Source organism: Diabrotica undecimpunctata, chromosome 2 (genome assembly GCF_040954645.1).
Source record: "Diabrotica undecimpunctata isolate CICGRU chromosome 2, icDiaUnde3, whole genome shotgun sequence".
In the NCBI taxonomy this organism is placed as follows: domain Eukaryota; kingdom Metazoa; phylum Arthropoda; class Insecta; order Coleoptera; family Chrysomelidae; genus Diabrotica; species Diabrotica undecimpunctata.
Window position 1 is genome coordinate 157,515,871 of NC_092804.1, and position 22,195 is coordinate 157,538,065.

Below are 22,195 nucleotides of genomic sequence, written 5' to 3' on the forward strand. Positions count from 1 at the left end.
TATTTCTTATAAAATTGGAAGTGTTTAAATATTAGGAAATTCTCCAAAAGTAAACATCATTTATCATTCAAGTTTAAAAATATAAATATAGGAAACTGTTTGAAATAATATTTTTAATGGAAAAAATAAGCATTTTTTGCACTGTGTTATTCACAGTGACTTTACTTCTTTTTATTTTCATGTTTTTATCCATTTCTACATTTCATTCATGTATTATAGCGTTGTTTATAAGATATCAATAAGAAGAGGATCAAGTATAATCATAGACTTATTAAATAACAAACATATAATTCCACAGTATGAAAGAAGTCAGAAAAGCACTTAGTTTTAAGTTTTTTTACGTATTTATATTGTAAGTAATTGCGATTTTGTATGTTTTTCCTTTTTTAAGCCTACGTAAAACTTGTAAAATATGTGTATGATGTCCCTTAAAGATCTTCTTACAGTGCCCTATCCTCATTGGGCGTTGGCAATCACTCTAATCACTCTAACCCACAAAACCTTATTGATGCCTTCCCTAAATATTTCAACAAAGTTTTTCCCGTTTCTCATCTTAAGTTCTTAAGCCACGAAGTACGTCTACCTGGTCCTCTTTTTCCTTTCCTTTCATTAACGAAAGACAATTACCTTTGTTTAACTGTTAAAAGTAGTTGTTATTGACCTATACTGCAATACAGCTTCATTGGTGACATGATGTGTCAATGATATTCGTAATATTCTGGGGTGGTACCACATTTCGAAAGCTATTATTTTCTTACTGGTGACCTCTGGCAAGCTCCAAGCTTCCACGCCATACAATTAAGTTAAAAGCTCGTGGACCTGAGCACTCGCAATCTAATTTATATAGTAAGCTGCAATTTACACAGCACATTCCTCATTTTGTTTATCCTTGTGGAGTTCTCGATTCTAATATGGATTTCATGCGAGTCATCCCAATATTCGTTCAGGTTGCTACACCCATGGCAAACAAATCGATAGGGCACTATGCCCTCATTTTCTTAATTACAGAAGTTTTCGTCAAATTGTGTCCGTAAGACTCTTTACTTCCCAGTAAGGACCCAAATTGCTTGCTTACTTTATTTTCTTTAAACCCTTCATCTTCCAGGTACTTATTCAATGAATTCTTTGCCCTTTGAGAAATTAAGAAATACACATTTGCTAAACTATTCATGTTACATACCACTGTTTCTAAACGGTTCTCTGTGCTTAACCCCTATTTACAGCTAATCTAACCGAGACTCTTTGACAAAAATTTAAGCCCTAACTAATTCGAGATTAGTTCACTTGTGTCATCTCCTGGACAAGAAAGTCACAATGGGCCGACCTGTGGTCGATTTCTGTTTGCCCGTGCTGTTGTGGGCCTCACCTACCGCCGGATATGCGACGCACGTATTGTGTCGATTAATTGCTGTAATTGGCTACCCGTATTGTGCTGTTTCTGGCGCTTATCTGTAGTACATGTATTCTGGGAAGTGTCTTACGGACACATGTAGCACAACAAATGTTGGATAGTTTAAGGCACACAAAAAGAGATTTGGTGGTTCTTTTGACCATTCTTATTATCTCAAAAACAAAAGAAAAACGAAACGAGCTCACATAATCGACCAGTCAGCAGAATGTTCTGAATGAATATATCGATTGAAAAGTATAACGTTTGTGAATATGAGGCTTTCAAAGTCTGCTTACAATAATAATGGTATGAAATAACATAACATGTTTAATAATTACTCTACTAATAGCATGCTTTCAGTATTAACCTAATTTGAATCCAAAACACAAGTAAATAATTGAATTTAAATTATTACGCATTATTAAAATAAATTAAGGGTTTCTTTCTCTTATCTTACACCAGTCCACTGGGCATCGCTTAGAAAAGTGTAACATTATGCTATTATATATATTACTATACTATTAATGGTATTCAATATACTTTGACCCTAAGATAATACTTTTCTATTTTAGTATTTTAAATTAGAAACTACAGTAAACCATTATTGGAAAGAAAGTGACACCTTTGCATTTTCAATGTTTGAATTTTCTGCGGTAACTAGTAAATAACAAAAAATATCTAGAATAACAATAAATTAATTTTAAAGTAGAAAATACTCATAACCTCATTATTTGTCATGCATAACCGCTGAACCATTGTACAAAAATGTAAATCCCAAAAACTAACCGGTATCGTAACAACTGTAGAACCTTCTAATTGCTTAAACAATATTTTGCTTGAATTCAAGGTGAAAATATATAGCAATTTCAAATGTGTGTATATTTAACGTCACTTTAACAAATGACAGAGAATATTGTTCGAATGACGACGTATCGATGGAAAATTATGCGGAAATGTACACCATCATTGTTGAGATCATGAATCTGTAATTATCCTCGAATCATATACCGACTAAAAACAATTATCTAGGACGGTGAACGTCAAATGAATGAGTTCTATCATTCATAGAAATCTCTAAAGAACAAATAATTTGTAGCACTTTAAAATTGTTGGATGTTTGTGTTTACAAATTATAATTTGTACTGTTTCATGATATTTGCGTAAACAGTTAAACACTGTTTAAAAACTTTGTGCCTCAGTTTTATTATATTTTATGTGAAAACCAGCTAAAATAAGCCTAATATATTAAATGGCCACCAAAGTAATTAAAGAGTCTTACAACAACTATAGACAAAGGTTACAATATTACTAAAACTTCACAAGAACCACCAAGAAGGTTTATTTAAATGTATTATTACAAAGTTTAGGTGTTCACGTTCACGGCAATTAACTTGTCTCTGTGCAGCTGTGCAAACATTGTCAAAGAAGATGTGGCAAGGTTCAGATTCGGAGCAAGCTTCTGGGCGGCTTACTTCTCGAAAGCAGACTACTTCTCGAAAATAGCCGGTTGTTTTATTACACGTTTGCATTTCAAGTTAGTCGTTTGGTCTAACTTAGAATTAGAACTAAGTAGATTCGTTATCTCTGAGGAGACGTTTGTATTCTCACTACGTTATGAATCGCATCTTATTTAGATACTGTTCTTTAGGAATGAATTTCTATGGGAGTTTTTGGTATCTATTGTTTCTAGTAATTTAAGTTTGATGTTATATTAATCACCTCAGTACAAAACAGTTTCATAGAGTTCAGTTAAGTGGATGTTTATACCGCGTTTTGTCATTTCAATGAATACTCAACAATAACTACACGGAATGTGATAATGGGATGTAAAACGGAACCCTGTATGTTTGCCCGATATACCTTACTATAGGGTCCTCGGTGCTTAGCCCTTATTTTTTCTCGTTAGTTTTTGATAACAGCCACACTAAAAGGTAACATTCCTTGGTGCTTAATGTACGCTGCTGACGTAGTGTTAATAGGAAATAGTGAAAGCGATTTTTAACAAAAACTGGATAGTGGAGACAAGATATTAAGAAAAACGGTCTTTGGATGGTGAAATGATTGCTATAAGTAATCGTTGTAAGTTCCAGGATCAGTATTACAGACTAACGGAGATAGATGGAGATGCATGCAGTAGATTAGAGGTTAGATGGATGGAAGTGAAAGGAAGCGAGTGGTGTGTTGTGTGACAGAGTGCCACAAAAGTGCCATAAGACCAGCTGTGATGTACGGAACTGAATGTTGGGCAATTAAAATGCAAAAGGAACAACGTCATGATGCTCAGATGGATAAGTGGAGTAACTATTGAATACAATTAGGAATGAGTACATTAAGGGAAGTCTAGGGGTACCACCAATTGCTGGCAAAATGAGAGAGAGCATAGGTTAAGATGTTTCGGGCATGTTCAACATTGGGACGTTAATGAAAGGGATTCTGATCTATGGAAACTTGGGAGACTTAGAAGGCGAAGACCAAAGAAGATCTGGGGAGACGTTTGGTCAGGATATGTCGGTAAAGGGGATTGATATTGTTTAAGAAAGAAACTTATGAAGAAATGTAGTTAAAGAAGCCGCCCCGCAGAAAGCAATTAAAGCAAGAAAACCTTACTACTAGGTTCTTGTTTTTCTCCGATATTATGAATGATTTTTAAGCTTTTTTTATTAAAGCCTTGTTTTAACTGAAACTTACACCGTTTCCTTGCTGCATCAATACTGCGCACTTGCTGAATCCTTTTCGGTATTTGCTGAGCTTCATCGCGGTTTAGCTGAAGACTTTTAGGTAGTATTTTTACATCTTTGAAAGTATGACCTGTAAAGAGATCCAGTTACATAGTTTCTGAGTAACTGCGACTTTTTTTCGTCTTTATAAAGGGGAGGTCTGGAATCTTCAAAAGACATCTCAATCCAGGACGCCGTCTGACTGACCTTAGTGGAGGATTCGTTCTTTGTACTCCCGGCGATAGTTCTCGAGGTACTTTAAAATACCCTCTTATCGCCGAGTCTACGCCGAACGCCTATCTGCTCAACCAGATCCTCCTCTGTCATTCAGCGATCCGGAAGCGGAATGGCCAGTGTAAGGCCGGCGTCACTTCCGAAGCACTTCATTCATCCACAGACTGTCAGCAAGGAGCCTCCCTGTCTCGTTCCAGGTAGCGCGTGGAAGATGGCGTAACTGAGGCTGCTTTGTTTATTTATTCTTAGTATTATCCCATATGAAGCTAGGGAATGGATGATTAACCACGGCAGAACCCGCCATGTCAGGGACAGGCTAGTAAAACCTAAGTGTCACCTGATACTTGGTGTTGAGCCATCCTTAGTCCAAAGTTGGCTACCATGATCGAGTATGTTAAGACGCTCCACCACCACATAAAGAATAAGAATTTAATATCTAACTTCAAGAAACGGACAATGAAGAAGACGAAATTATTATTACGACCAGTAGTACTCTTAGTACCAAAAGATAGGGAAAAGAAAGGCAATATTGGTAAAGAACTCTGAATTGTACTGGAGTTTGACCATCATTCTGGCAAATTGATCCCTCATTGATCATTCTCAGGTAATTTTTTCCGTCAATGTGAGACGTAGAAAGCTGTAGCTCTACAAATAAATACACATATCCTAATAACATTAGACATAATATCATTTTGCATTTCGTCCACATTTTTATTTATTTTCAGTACTTTAGTAGAAATGTTGAACAAAACTGGTGCAGTAAAATGTTCATCAAAGTCCTGGCGCGTACAAGACAAATATTTATATATTTATGTTGTGTTAATAGAATATACACATTTAAAAGTTATAAGGTGGTGAACTGGTGGTATTTTAGAACAGGTCAATAGATTTAAGTACCTGGGATCTTGGATCGATAGCAGCCTAAATCCTGATCTAGAAATAAGATCGAGAATAGAGCAGGCCAGAAAATCTTTCGAAAATATAAAAAAACTGCTTTGTGATTCTCGAATAAAACTCGAAATTCGACTACGTTTATCAAAATGCTACGTCTGGTCGACTCTTCTATATGCAGTTGAAACGTGTACCCTTAAAACATCAACCGTAAATAAATTGAAGGCCTTTGAAATGTGGATCTACCGGAGAATACTCAAAATTTCATGGACATCGCATACCTCAAACGAAGAAGTGCTGCATTGAATAGGCAAGGAAAGAGAACTTTTTAACACAGTAAAAGTTAGAAAAACATCATACCTAGGCCACATACTGAGAAATAATAAGTACCAATATGCCCAACTTATAGTGAAAGGAAAAATCGAGGGAAAGAGAGGCCTAGGAAGGAAAAGACTATCGTGGCTCAGAAACATCCGACAATGGACAGGGCTAAATTTTGAACAGCTAATAAGAACAGCTGAAGATAGAGAAGAGTTTAAAATTGGAGTAGCCAACCTCCATTGAGGAGAGGGCACTTTAAGAAGAAGAAGAAGGTGGTGACACCAGATGCTCAAAATTCCCATTACTTCGATACAACAAGCTTTGCGATCTTTGAAACTATGTAATATATGTTACAACATGCCTAACTACTCAATTCGTCTTATCTCTACTGTAATCCTTTCTTTTGGTCCCTGGATAATGTCAAGTTTTTTTCATAAAAATTGTTTTTTTAATTCATCCCATAGGAAATAGTTTAGAGGATTCATATCGGGCGATCGCGGGATTCATTCGATAAATTTACGCCTTGTGTTCCATCTTCTGGGTAACACAGTATTTTAGTATTTTCTAAACTCACCCGCAAATTTCTACATTAAAAATTCAATGAAAAATACGTACTTCTGTTTACAAATAACCCAAACCTATTCAGATAAAAATTTTAATTTTATTCCAATAAATTTGAATACGCTAGACCATTAAGTTTCCTTTAATGAAAAAGGGTCCAATTACTTTATCACCTATTATTTCAGCCATACAACGAGGGTTGTTACGTGACCAGTATCTAAAATTATAACGATTTACGTTTCCGTAAATAATAAAAGTTGCCGTATTGCAAAACATAATATTTAAAAAATTTTGTCTGTTTGGATCGTAAGGTTTTGTTCATTAGATTTTGAAGGTCTTCTTCGCAATTAGTCAGCACTAAGGTGTCGTCGTCATATAGAATATTGTTTACGGTTACACCGTTAGCAATAATACCTTCTGTTGTCCCATTAAGGCTTCCTTAAATATTTCCTCTGAATAAAAGTTAAAGAGTTAAGGTGACAGTTTTTGTTCAACTTTAAATAATTCGTAAGTCTTTATCGTTCGGTCCAGCTGTTTTCAATATTTCTAGCATTTTATTATGTCGGATCTTGTCCAAAATCTAGATCTGCACAGTTCTATACATTTTGATTTATATCTCTGCATCTTTGTATCAATTCTTGTATACTGAACAAGGCTTTTCTCGTACCCAATCCACTCCTAAATCCAAATTGTAAAAACTATTGCTAAGTCGCTCCTCTAACATCGTGTATATTCTGCTATGTATTACTCACAGGAAGATCTTCAAAACGTGACAATGCATGTTTTTGCACATTTCTTGGGTATTGTGACAAATTTCGACTTAAGCCAATCAATTCGTAATATCTCAGTATCATAAATTCTGATGAAGAGACCACACAGTGCTTTAATTCCTTTTGCTCCCAAAAACTTTGTTATTTCAGAATGTACTTCATCGAGGCCCAAGTACTTTTCCCTTTGTTTTGCCCATGTAATCTCACTTTCTATTATAGATGGGCCTGTTCTAGCAATCAGTGTATAGTGTTCTTCTCTTTCATCTTCAAATAATTCAGAAATGTAGTTTTTCCATTCTTTTTAAGTTTATTGATTTCTATTATTCTGTGTCAGTTTTTGTTTTCTAAACTTTGGGATAGTTGTTTCCGTTTGATTCCGGCGATCTCTTTTAATTTCTTGTTCAGATAAAATGTATCCTGTTTCTGTTCATATTATTTGATTTTCTTACATTCTTTACTATGAAATTGTCTTTTAGCTTGTCTTATCTTTTGTCTGATTTTCTCTTCTTTTGTTCATGAGTCTTAATATTTCTTCTATTATCTGCCCTTTTCTTCTGCATTTAATTTTTTTTCTTTAACGGTCTTAATATATCTTTAATTCTCGTCCGTCTATATCCTAATATCATTAAAATCTCAATTCGTGCTTTTTTATAATATAAACAAACAGTCCGTTGTGACTTTCAATAAACACCAACAATAATAGTTTATTAAATGCCAAAGTCGTTGTTGAAATCACATAAATCTTTACATATCTATTTTCTTACCTGATATAAGTTTAGCAACTCTGAAATTATATCATTTAGGGCGTAGAAAATATTATATAAAAAAGAAAACATTCAGTATTTTTTAAGGATTTTACAAATAAAAAATGTATAAGGTGATTTGTGTAAAATTTCCTTATCTTTACATACTTATATTTACATACGATCGACCGTTTTACAAACCCTAAAATATGTTCCATACTTAAAACTCACCCTGTTTATGTATACATGTATATATATATATATATATATATATATATATATATATATATATATATATATGTGTGTGTGTGTTTATAAATTTTAAACGAATATTCTAGCAAAATCCGGAAATACAAAAGAAAATTCTAAACGAAGCTTCTAGAATATTCGACGGCTATTGGAATTGTAGGTATATAAACGGGAGACCCTCAGCGCCGGGCATAGTCGTGTGTTCATTACGGCGTAAAAACCATTGTTAATTTTTATCGCGATTAATTTCTGAGATAGTGTCTTTTGTGTCGTATTTACAGTATCGTATAAAATTAGTGAAAAACTATAAACAAATATTATTAATCTTAAAAGACATAAAATTAGTGGTATTATTTGTTAAAAGTGTTTATTTTTAAGAAAATATAAATAGTATAAATATAAGAAGAGTCATGAAGGAACGTAGTATAAAAGGCATTAAAAAAGTAAGCATTTTTTACTTTTAAAGATTTTTTTCTATAGAATCATTGAATTTATTTTTTAATTTACATAATTGTGGAGCAAATAAGTTTCATAACAAGTTTGCAGATTATTTAACACATTATTTATAAATAGTGGTTGCTGCTGTTGTTGAAAACAGGTTATTATCTTTTGTTATAGTTCTCCAATATCTGCTGGGGAACTGTTGAACTAAATACTGATTCCTTCAGTGCGTCACAAGTGTATGGATCAGGTGGGTGATCTGGGTACTCGGAAGTCTGTTCTACATAAAATTATTATGTTTTCAAATATTTGTGAAGTAAGACTGGGGAGCGTATACCTGTATAACTTGTTGCGCCATCTTGTTGAAACAATTACCTATGTATCTGCAGATTTCGTGAGCGGAAAAAGTTGGAAGATTTGTAACAAAAGGTGTAATAGTGTTCTTTCTATAATGCTTTTGGTTAACAATAACTGGATGCTAGTTCTCATCTTTAAAGTGAATATAATTTTCGTTCGAAAACCATACATTTCTCAAAAACTCGTGATCTTTGTACACTAGACTCAGCACTCATCCACAGTAAACTTCGAGAACACGTTTGTTTACAATGTTTAGTGTTTCATTGGTAAGAAAATAGTAAAAATCCGTTCAATAATCGTATCATCACTTTGCTCAATACTACTCTTAAATAATAACTATGAGGTTGAGAGACTATATTCATAGCAAGACAAATCAATTAGAAAGCATTGGAATATAAGAAACCTGGTTATATGTGCTTGGTAGATTTTACCAAAAACCTTTTACTGTATCAGATTAGAAAGAATATATAATTAATTAATAAAAGAAAAAGCCAATCTAACAGAATGATAAAGATAATTAGACTAACAAAAATATGAAGGTTAAAGCCGCTAAGGAATTTTCATCCGAAGTAGATATAAACTCAGGAATCCAGCAAGGAGCTGAAGTCCACTACTCTTCACCTTAGCAATGGAAAAAATTATTTGTTGTACAAATGGCACAATCCTGATTTAAGATAATGAAGATAACTTACAACGAATGACACAAACATTAAAAACTGTAAATGAAACATACAATATAAACATATCTACATACAGTACGTAAATCTTTTAGCTAGACGTAGGTAATATACGTTGAGGTAAGTGTGACAACTGCGCTTTCTCGAGTTTATGCCAATATCCTACCACATTAAGCGATAGCCTACAATGTGATTTATAACTCGATAATCGGCACCTTAGAATATGAAATTTTACTGTTGTTAATTAACGACTGTGGCTATTTTTTGTAAACACTTGGGTTTTTAAGTAAATTATTTATAAATAAGAGTCATTTTGCCTTCTGATGTCATTTTTTGATTAAAAATTATATAATTGTTGTTCCCATCTCTAATTTTATATATTAGTAAATGTCAAATTTATTAAGAAAACATCACTGATGCGATAGTTTGTTCAATTTCTTAAAATTAATTATTTATTTGTGTTTTTAACTACTTTTAGAATAATACTTTTTCGTTGTTCGGAGGTCTAGCCCACAATAAAATTTTTCAAAGGTTTTTAACTACATTGCAATAACTTGTAAATAAAGCGCAGTTGCCACACTTACCTCAACGTATATTACCTATCTCCATCAGAAAGATTCACGTATAAGACGATATCTTAAGTACCAGCAAGAGAGCCCAAATTATACAAAATAGTAATTAAAGACCAAATAATTGAACAAATCTTGAGATTCAAGTATCTGAGAGAGGAAATATCTAACTTAAACAGAATGTCAGAAAAGAAATAAATAAAGCAGCTATCTATCAGGATTTCTAAGTAATTTTATCTGTAAGAATCAGGATGAGGTTAGATGGAAGAGAACATGCATATAACTCGTGTTTAAGATCAATAATGACATGTGCGATAGAAACGAGAGCAGATATAGCAGAAACAGAAAAAAGAGTTAGGACTCAGAAATATTAGCCCTAAGATCATTTTTTGATAAAACCTTCTTCTTCTTCTTCTAGTGCCGACTCCACAAAAGGTCTGTGTGTTTAGTCTAGTCCAGTCGCAAATGTTTTTCAGCCAGGATATTTGTCCTCTACCAGGACCCCTTTTTCTTTCGATTTTACCCTTCATAATCAGCTCAACAACTCATAATTCTCATTTGTAAGTATGTACCCCAAATATGTTGTCTTTCTCCTTTTAATGGTGGCCAAAAGTTCTCTGTCTCTTCCCATTCGGTGCAACACCATTTTGTTCGTAATATGATGGGTCCATGGTATTTTTAAAACTCTTCTATAACGCCACATCTCGAAAGCTTCCAGCTTTTTTAGCTAGTCAACATTAACAGTACAAGCTTTCGCACCATTTAGATCTTCAGTAATAGAAACTCATAAGTACTTCATTTTGTTCAATATCTTCTTTTTTTATCCGGATCCTTGTTGACTTCACCCCTCCTACTGTTGATCATGGTTTTTGTTTTCTTTGTGTTTATTATTAAACAAAACTGTTTATGTGATCCTTTCCATACAGTTTTCAAGTAACTGTGTGAATAACTCTTCGTAGTATATATTAAGTAATAATGATGAAAGTACACAGTCTTTTCTCACACCTCTACTTATATGTTGTGCATCCATGTTATTTCCATCTAATGTTACCACAGCCTGTTGGTTCCAATTGAAATTTCTTACTATGTTGGTATCATTTTTGTCGTGTTCTTTTCGTTTTACACATTTCGAACGTTATGTTGAAATTTGCACCTTCGAAAGATTTCTCATAGTCTATAAATGCAACGAAAAGATCTTTTTGTTGGTGTCGACATTTTTGAGCAAGAGTTGTAAAACTATACAGGGATTCTACTGTTCGGAAGCCATTACGAAAGCCAAACTGTCTATTACTGATATGTACTTCCCACTTTCTGAATGTTCTCGCATGTATAACCTTTAAAAATATTTTCTAATAATTGTGATATTAAGTTGATTAATCTAGAGTCATTACAGTATTTGGAATTCTTGGTTTTTGTTAGGGGAACAAAAGTCGATAGCAGCCATTCTGTAGGTATCCCACCTGATTTGTAATGTTGTTAAAGAGAATAGTTATTGCATTGAAACTTAAGAGATAAAATACCAAATGATGTTCCAGGAGAACTGTTCTCCTGGAACATCAAGAAGAAGCAAAACTAATCTGACTTAACAATGGCAAGTGTGACCTTACCGAAACGTCGCCAAAACAATGGTTTTTCAAAAAACTAAAACTATTTAACGCGGAGTCCGGAAAACAACTGAAACTATATATATATATATATATATATATATATATATATATATATATATATATATATATATATATATATATATATATATATATATATATCTAATATTCTATTAAAATTTTAAACGAATATTCTAGAAAATTCTAATAGCCAAAAGAACATTCGGTGAGTATTTAATCATATATAAAGGAAGAGACTCGAGTATGAGACTTAGTTGTTGTGTGCGGATACGGTATCATTAGGGCGTAAAGAAAGTATTTATGGTGACTAATTTCAGAGATAGTGCCTTTTGTGTCGTATAAAATTAGTGAACAGATATAAACAAACAATATATAGAATCATTTTATCTAAAATATTTTTAAAATGTCTATATTTTGTGTTATTTAGTGTTCAAGTGTTTATTTTTAAGAAAATAAAAATGAAACAGCAAGCTAGAAGAGCCATGAAAGATTGTAGTGTACAAGGCGCTACAAAAGTAAGCATTTTTATGATCTTTGAAATATTAAATACACTCTTAATCAGTTTGTTATTACAGTTATTAAATCTTTCTGGGAATTGATTTAGCCTGAATAATATAAAAATTAATATAATCATCACAAAGCCTCTATCAGCCACCAACAAGATGTCTCCAGTGCTTCCTATGTTGTACTATGTAAATTCAGTTTGTTAGTATGCTCTTTGTATTATATTCCCCGTGCTGCAGATCTACACCTACCTCTATATGACTTAAATCTATGATGTAGCTTGATGTACATTCAATCCATCTAGTGTCAGTTCCCCCCGCCCCTACGTATCAAGCCTGGTGCCACTTCAATTGTGCTATCGCTTCTACAGCATCTTCAATCCCTATTTTAGTTGTACATAATTACATTTGCAACTCAAATGGAACTCTACCAAGTGTTAAAAGTTTCTGCATTCTGCATCATAACATTTCAGGTGTCAACATTAGGACTACGCATTGTTCAATAGCCTCCCTATTTTAGACATATCCGTCAATAGCTCAGTTTACCAAAAACCGCCTAAGCTAATTTTATTCGTCTTTTCATTTTACTGGTTTAATCATTCCTACATTTCTTAAGTTTGTGGCCTAAATACTCGATTTGTGCCGTAGATCACCTTCCAAAAATCAAACATAACTGATTTTTATTTTTTACACACTTTGTATGAGATTTGTAAACCAAGTCAAAAACTGAAATGGTCCTTATTATTTTTTTAAATTTGTTTAATTCGCTGATATGACATATTGTTAGATTATGCTCATTCATACGGCATAAAGATCAAGCTCGTGTAAAACCTATGTTTTACTATGAGTTTGCATATTATTATTTAGTCTGTTTTTCGACTTCTACTGATACAAGCATAAAATACAATAAAAATATGTGTAAAATAAATTATAATCAATTATATAACAAAAGAAGTAATAAAAATAATTTATTACACCAACTGATAATATTATTTATTGTAATAGCTTATCTTAAGTCCCACACTGTTTATCGGAGGTTATTTAAAACATGTGCAATCAAGTCAAATTAGTAATACAACTACCAATAAACTAACAACTAGTAAAAACAGTGCATACAGTTCATATTTAAAATAAAATGTGGTTAACTAATTACTTAAAATAATAAAAGAAGTAAAACTATGACAGCTTTAGAAAAACGCTTTACAAAATAAATGTAAACATATAATACAATTTTAACCCAAATATACTTGATTCACCAAATACACTCACTGTTTATCATTACGCAGTGTTGCTTATTCATATTACCAAATATACATCCAATAAACTGGTTACTTTTAAGAGCATATAGAATAATGTCATGCCTGGTATTTATTGACATACGTTCTGAAGAAAAACTGCTTCTAAACCAGAATATAGCGCTAGTTAATGGGTAAATGGGTAAGCAAGTAGAAAGGATACTTATTCCTCTTCTACACAACTATTTCAGTCAATAGGTGGGAAGGCTAGGAGCGTAACTTTTATAAAAATTACGATGGGAAATCGCCAAGCTAATGAAGCTGCTCATTTTTGGACCTTTTTTTGGTGCAGCTACAACGGCTCGTCTGATCGTGACGTATGAGTTCTGATTCTAGTTTTGATTCAAACAGTCTCTGATCAGGTCTGGCACAGCTTTCCAACAGGTCTGCTCATGTCTTGATCAGATCTGTTAAAAAGTTATTCCAGACTTCCAAATTTGATCAAGACTATTCGAATGGAACTGGGCAGGTCACGCGGCTCGAATGACAGATAATAGATGGACAAAGCGGATACTGGAATTGAGACCAAGAGATGATGCCTACCGAAGCAGAGGTCGTTCACCAACACGTTGGACTGACGATCTAAAACGTTGTCATAGGAATTGGATGCAAGAGGCACAAGATCGAAATAGATGGAAAATTATGAGGGAGATCTATGTCCAGCAGTGGATAAGCGAAGATTGAATGATGATGATGATTCGAATGGTTGAAGAACAGGTAAATTCCATAAAATATTTGGGAACAAATATCAATAGTCAGTGTAATCCAAAAAAAGAAATCCTATCAAGAATCGAACAAGCAAGGAAAACATTCATGAGCATGACAACATTTTAAATCAAGACCTTAGTCTACAGCTTAGAATCGGAATGATCAGATGTTACGTTTTTTTCTGTCATACTGTATGGCTGTGAAAGTTGGACAATGGACTCTGAAATAGAAAAAAGAATAGATGCCTTTGAGATGTATATATACAGACGAATGTTGAGGATTCCATGGGTACAAAGAGTTACTAATGTTGAGGTACTTCGTCGCATGTGTAAACAAAAAGAATTACTAACAATAATCAAAGAGAGGAAAATGCAATACTTGGGTCATGTGTTGAGAGGCGAAAGATATGAATTAGTTCAAGTTATACTGGAAGGAAAAGTACAGGGTAAAAGATTAGTAGGAAGACGCCAGAACTCGTGGCTGAAAGACCTGAGGAGATGGTTCGACCGCTCATCCGCAGAGATCTTTCGCGCAGCAGTTTCCAAAACTACAATTGCCATTTGGATCGCCAACCTTCGAAAGGAGACGGCGCAATGAGAAGAAGAAGATTCGAATGGCGACAGTCTCATACCAGGTTAATTTTTATAAGATTTGAGCTCGTAGCCCTGCTGCCTATTTTCTTACATCTGGTAGTCATTTCTACATCTGCGTCTAACCAGGAGGTTCTTAGTAGGGATCTAGTAATACTAGTAAATCATTGTTAAATAAAAAGTTAACAAATACGACCAGTAACTGCAAGTATACCAAATCCAAGTGAAGATAAAGAGGAACTTACTCACATAATTCCGATTGGATATGGAGCGTGTCAAGCAAATGCATTGAAAGAAGCAAGAAAATTGAGTAAAATGGGAAAAAACATTTTATGATATGCAGACGATGCATATCATCTTCTTCTTGCAGTGCTTATCCGTTCCGAATATTGTCAATCATCTGAACAATTTTAACTTTGTCTACAGCTGCTCCAAATAGGCCTGCGGTTGACATATTGAACCAAGTTCTTATGATATGCAACCAGGAAATAAGTCGTCTTATTGGGTCTCTCATACCAAACACTGTTTCTTATTGACTTTATGAGTACTTTAAGTTCTTCCCCTATATTGCCCAGATCTCGTTCTTTAAAAGCCCTCTGTCGTATTTTTTAATATTTATTTCCTGAATTTGTATTGTGAAAACGAGTGGATTAATATCAGTTCCTGGATATGTTTTCACTGACAGCATATAATTTATAAATCCCCTATTAACCAGCATGAAATCCATTTGCTGGATGACTTTAAGAACATAATTAATAGCCACTTGTTTAAAAGCGCTTGTCTAGCTTTTCATAATGGCTGCTCTCGGTACTGTCTAATGAAATTTTAAGGAAGCAGCTTACATATGTTCAATGATGTGGCTTTTGGCCTATTGCACTGATATATTGTGGCCCTCTAATCCTATAATACATTTTATATCCGGACTCTTTTTAAAAGGTCTAATAGCTAATAGACTTAACCTTCCATGTAGCTCTTTGCCGCCAAGGAAGCATCTTTTATAAATCATTTTTATTTATGATTTGTGATGAGGTAAACTAGCACTACTCTAATCAATTACACGTAATTATTGTTTTAATCTTCTTATCTTAAAGAATCAACATTTAAAATTTAACAGTTTACCATTATGTTTTACTTCGTCTATATTTTTTAACGTACTTGCTTTTAAAACACATAAAGTGTTCAAAAATACGAGTTCAAACTATATTGTTAAATAAACTGCAACTAACATATCAAGAATCAAAAACCCATTTTTTACTTCGGACAGAAATGGCTTCTCGCCATTTTCAGTTTTACCGTGTACGTATCCTACTTGATATTTTTGCAGTAACTTGTGTTCGAGATATGGGTGCCAAGTTGGCAGTTGTTCAAAAATGTCTGTTAACAATAAATGTATGGTAGACGTGATATTGAATCATCAATTTTGGCGCTTATATACATTTTTTAACATTATGTGAAAAAAGTTTTTATGTCACACGATTGTCACAATTAAGTTTACATACATCAGTGACTCCTTTATATATAATATATGAGTCTAAATACACTTAATTAAGAAGGCATTGGTAAAAAATAGTATTAAAAAGTTTTTTAATGACACTCTAATGCGTAGAATCTAGTATATGAATGTTCTTCTAACCCTGGGGCTTTTAAGACATAATAGAGACAGGTTTAACGAAAACTTAAAGCTTAATTAGAACTAAACTATGAAAAGTAATATCTATCTAGTAAAAATCTAATAAAAATAGTGAAAGTACTCTACAATAATAACGAATTTATCATTAAAATCAGAAACAAAATATATAGTGCATTTAAGACGATAAAAGGATTATTGTAAGGCAGCTCTGCAAACTCACTTTGTTCAAAATATTCACTAACGTCTAACGAATTCACAATATTTGATATACCCACATTTCACGTGCATGGAGTCTATTCAGGCTGCTTACTTTTAAAATCCATGCTTTAACCTTAGTGTGGCAGATATGTAGCATTTCACAAAATTATATCTTATTTGGATATCGGGCAAGCTTTTGCTTAGGAGGCTTCTTCTTCTTCTTCAGGTGCCATCTTCACTACGGAGGTTGGCAATCATCATAGCTATTTTAATTTTTGAGGCAGTAGCTTTAAATAGTTGTTTTGAGCTGCATCCAAACCATTCTTTCAGGTTCTTGAGCCATGAAATTCGTCTTCTTCCGATGCTTCTTCTGCCATCTATCTTTCCTTGCATTATGAGTCGCAGAATGCCATACTTCTCACCCCGCATCACATGTCCGAGATACTGTAGCTAGATAGGAGGCTACACATTTTTAAAAAGTTGGATCTGATTATATCAATTCAATCTATGATTTCTAAATCAAGATTATGGTTATCATTAATCTAGCTGCCTAGGTTTACAATATCTCTTGGTATATTCAAGAAAACTTTGGATTATAAACAATCCCATGAAAATAAGTGATCTGTCTGGCAATTCAATAAAACCCTATCGGTCTACTCATTTTTCTAGAAACGATGTATTTCCGTATTTCTCTTGCATAGTGAGTAGATACTGTGATATCGAATTTCTGTTTGGATTATGGATTTAACACATACTTTAAATTTTTTTATTTATTCAAGAGTAGGCATTGAATAATAAAGTCTTACAACAGTATCATTACCTGTCATACTGTGCCATTATATCCCACACATGTTCGATAGGATGTAAATCCGGTGAACGGGGTGGCCACGGCAAAACATTAACGCCAGATTGTTGGAGAAAATCTATAGTTTAACGAGCAATATGGGGACGCAAGTTTTCTTGCTGCAATGCTGCCTTTCTTTTCACCAATTCAAACGTTGATGACAGTGATCCGCAGTCAAAGGAAGCACTGGTCGTGGGCCGAATGAGTCCAAAGGCTCGAATGCGACGGTATAGTGTACGCATAGTAACCTTCTACTCCAAACCATTGCTCAGCGATTTGATGCAGAGTAGCAAAACGGTCTCACACAGCCAGTAGTCTAAAGCGCCTATCTTGACCCTCTGTGGTATGCCCCGGTTGACCAGTTGGTCTTCTTCGGGTTCATCTACCTTCATTTGTCCATACGCGACATACACGCGTAACCGTCATTGCCGTTCAATTAACACGGCGACCATTTTGCAATACAAAAAACCCATCTTAAATTAACCCTATTATTCCTTCTGGGGAATATTCCCATCCTTTTATTAGTTATTATTCACTGGAAATCAATTTCAGAACAATTTATTAATCAATCTATAAACATACTGTGCAAAAACAAGAGCTTTCAAATTAAATATCATATGCCATATAAATTTTATCATTTAAAAATATCGATCATGCCATGTTTTTGACAGTAAATGAATTATATCGTAATGTGGGAAACTGGAAAAATAAATGTTCGTTTTAGAGTGTTTTCCATAAAAATTAAATTTAATCAAGTTATTAGATAGTCCTTATTTTTTTTTTTTTTCATGCTGCAATGTGAATTAACTACAGTTGTAAAATTCGAACAGAAGTTATAACTTTTGGTATTACAGGACCGAAGCAGTTTAGAATAATTAAATTAAAATGAATTTAATAATTAAACTATATAATTAAAATACCACAAGAAAATCGTCTCAATTTCCCAATTTGCAATAATTTTTGGTTTTATCGCGAGCATATTGTTGCGAATTCTTCAGAAACAATGAATTATTATGACTAATATAAATTATAAAAATATTATATAAAGTAACCATTAACGCAATCTAGAACAACGCACTCCATATATTTATAAATCAATAACAATAAAGCTCGCAAACAAATACAGCCACCACCTATACTTAATTTTGGTTTGCAGAAAAGCAATAATCACTGGGACGTCATGAATAAAATTATCGTATTTGTACGTCATAGCCATTGTTTGCAAAATTCATGTAGTAGTTGATAGATCGCCTACCTTTTGTTATTAAACCACTACTTGGTAAATGATTCCCGAAAGTTATATCTGACGCAAACGTTTAGATAATAACTAATTGCAACTATTTGAGTATATATAAATAAAATTAAAATAACTATAACTGTTTGGATATGTATGCTATTTAATGTTTGAAATGAAAGTATTTGCCAAGAGTTCTTTTGCAGACAATCAAAGATACGCCAATTGGCTTAACGACCGAAAAAACCAAGCAAAGGAATAGTTGTAGGCAAGGAAAATGTACGTAAGATACGATATATTTTGCTACATTGTAGGCTCTTGAAATCTTTTTTCCTGGCGGTTTGTTGTTAAATTCGACAAACATTATCAAAAGTGATCTGGGAGCAGACGTAATCTCTTGTCGTAAATTGATGATGATGATGATGATTATATGCGTAATTTTAACCATCATGTACTCCCTGGTCGGTTGGTCTGAATCGGTATATGTGCTTTGGAGAGGTTTTTTTATTAGTAACATGTTAGTTCCACATACTGTTTCACTGTAAGCACCTATATTTCTTTATTGGTGTCACCAAGACGACAGTTTCACGTGTGTTTAATCAAAGCCAAGTATTTCTACTATGTTTTGTTGTTTTTATGTACACTGAACCACAACTACAGAAAATACGATACATTCCTGGAGTGGACGATTCTTTTGGATTGTTGGCCAATCTTAAACTTTCTTGTATCGTCTTCGATGATTTGAAGATTGTTTAATTTAGATTTGGAAGATAAATAAATATGTAAAATTATTAATACAGAGTTTAAAAACTTTACTTTTTCACCTCATTTCTCTTTATGTTCCAATACTTCTTCCAAAAATATTCAGGTTCAAATAACGCTAGGTGTTATTTTTCGGTATACCCAGATCTAATTTGACGTTGGATTTTCGTTCTGCGAAAACATCGAAAATTACAATATATTTGTTGTTATATATCAAGTGGATAAAGGATGTCATCCATGTAACATAACTAACACAACAACTCTTTATCTTCTGGTTGAAGTGTTTGTTGTTAGAATTTTTCCATGAAAAACTGTGCAGTAACCGAGCTCAATGGATTTTTCATTGCGATTCCTTAACTTTGTTCGTAGCATCTGCCATCCTACTGGAAATTTGTTGTAGTAAGACAGTTATGGAAAAAGTCTGTGAGGTCTTCTGGAACTGCAGAGCATTATATATCACTAACTGGCACTTAAAAAGAGAAAATGTCAAAATCAGTAATAAATTATAGAGATAATGTAAATTTTTCCTACATGTTTCAATTTGAAGTTCCGATCTCGAAAAAAGCTGAGCTGAAACAGTTATTCTCTCCACTTTCCTATGTCGATCTTTCAAAAGTACCTTCGTTTCGAAGGGCTGTAAGAATTTTATAGCTATAAGTTTCAATATAAAGTTTAGATTTTCATTCAAAATTTGTGCAAATTTTACTTCTTAATGTTTATAAACAATGGGGATATGATTTCTTTAAAACTGGTCCCTAACTTCGTTCCTATTGGTCATAGATGGTTTTTTTTTAATGTGAGTTTTTTTACCAGGTATCCAATGGTTTTACATACATGTATGTAGCTTGAAAAATATAGAAGTTATTACAATTGTTTATAAGTAAATACATACCCCTTTTTCAATCGTTTATTTTGTAAATAATTTCGATGAAAACGCAATATGCATTTAACTTCTGAGATAGTTTAAGTCTTAAAGAATCCCATGAAATTTGCTAAATGTGTCTAGCATCATTAATAGAGCAAGTTCAATAGTTTAAATATTCAGCCTCAGAGATAAACAAATTAAATAACTTTTAAACTATTTGACCGATCGGGGAGAAAATTTCGCACAAGTTTAAAAGACGGTAATTTCTCGATGTTCAAATTTTTAATAACATTTTATTTTGTTAATAAAAAATGAATAAAATTTATAAATTGGTGCCAAAAACTCTTTTTTGCAAATATATCCGTAAATTATTTATCAATTTTAATTCGTAAGTAACCCCCTTTCATCTAGTAACCCCCACCTATGTCTTAAAAGCTTCAGATATCTGCAAAAAATGTTGCCGTGAAATCGATGATTTTTGTATAACCAGACTGGGCTATTATAGTCAAACAAATATGCAGTGCACATGAATAATATCAAAAGGATTTACTGTAAACAACTTATTACTAATGGAGAATAAATTTGAAATAGTAAATCCGAAAATGAAATGCTCAAGGTAAATCAGCAACTAACCTGAAATGTTTCTGAATAGTATAAAATGATTTGGTGTCGAAACAGCATTATGTGGTTCAGATGGCGTGAAATTAAGATAGCTCAAAAAATTACACGTGACGTCAATCTGATTTAGCTAATAAAGAGAACGTTGTGAAATGTTGCGACTAAAACTTGTTTATCTCGTTTCCGATAGCTTTTTTTATGTTGTTTTAAACTGATTATTATATCATTTCGAATTTCATATCAAAACTCAAATTCCGGAAAAAATACGTTCCTCAACATCAAAACATTTTTTATTTGTTATATTTTTTGTATACATATTAAAATTTAGCGGTTTAATATATATTTTGCAAGCTTTTACGTGCTAAAAAACATCAGAGCCCCTTATCTGATAAGATATATTTATTCTCCCAATGTTTTTAGAATCCATTGTATTTAAACACATTTATTAGCTGTTACCGTCAGTTGCCAGTCGCTGTTGGAGAGGGTAACGTCGTCGTCAATTCGTCGGTCCGTGCGCAATCTAGTGTTAAATTTGTGAAAAAGTTTGTCTAGTGATAGTTTAGAAAAATGCAACTTAAGGAGTACCTTTATAAGGTGTGTAATTAATAATACATAAGGTATTTGTAATTTTACAGGCAAAAGGGCTTTGAGTGATCACAAAATATAACCTATTTCGTAATTCCTAATGTAATGTCCTAATAAAATATGTTTTTCTCAGGCGTAAGTAAAATTTTCGTTATTTTTTATATGAATATTTTTTTTAAAACGTTTTAAGTCTGTAGGTTTTCTTCAAGTTTGTTCAAAATTTATCGTATGATCCTAGTTGTCAACAAGATATGAGTTTGACTTTTGAGAAGTTAATTGGCTTTTTATCGGTTTGTTGAGAATTTATCAAACCTATTTATAAATTTAATAGTCTGCTACGCAAGAAAGTCTGACGTTATCCTTTTATATTTTTGCCGGTCTTAGAAACAACTACCTTTTTGCTATAATTTAATGATCATCATCTGTATCTCATTTGGGCTCGTTCTATGTTTTTCCTATTTCAAACTTTTCCACGACATTTGATGAATAGTTCATTTAACAACTGTGTGTCCCTTTTATTCTCTTATGTACTAGTCTTCGTTATTTCTTTTATCTTTTATGTGTCATGTCCTTACATATATTTTTTTCAATATTTTCAACATCTTGATCATTATTTCATTTGATAACCTCATACTCCTAATGACCTGATACTCCTAATACTCCCTATATTCTAATCTACGATATTTCTCATATATTTTTACCCTTTCTTGTTTCGACGAACCCTTTCGTACGATTTACCGTTTATTTTTGGTCTACATTATGTTTTCTATATTACTTAACGTTTCCACATGATCAACATTATATGATTAGTTTATTTG

At 33.0% G+C, this 22,195-nt stretch overlaps 1 protein-coding gene across 2 annotated transcripts in view; it reads left to right on the forward strand.

Annotated features, from left to right (window-relative positions):
* LOC140435127 (terminal nucleotidyltransferase 5C) overlaps positions 1 to 22,195 on the forward strand; it is a 331,588-nt gene that overhangs the window by 280,647 nt on the left and 28,746 nt on the right. Inside the window, exon 1 of one of the 2 annotated variants that reach the window (XM_072523846.1) lies at positions 21,226 to 21,386. The exons of the other annotated variant lie outside the window; for it this stretch is intronic. Coding sequence (XP_072379947.1) covers positions 21,360 to 21,386 — 27 coding nt within the window. The 5' untranslated portion in view covers positions 21,226 to 21,359. Of the gene's footprint in view, positions 1 to 21,225; positions 21,387 to 22,195 lie in introns of those variants that run through there. 2 annotated transcript variants of the gene reach the window in all.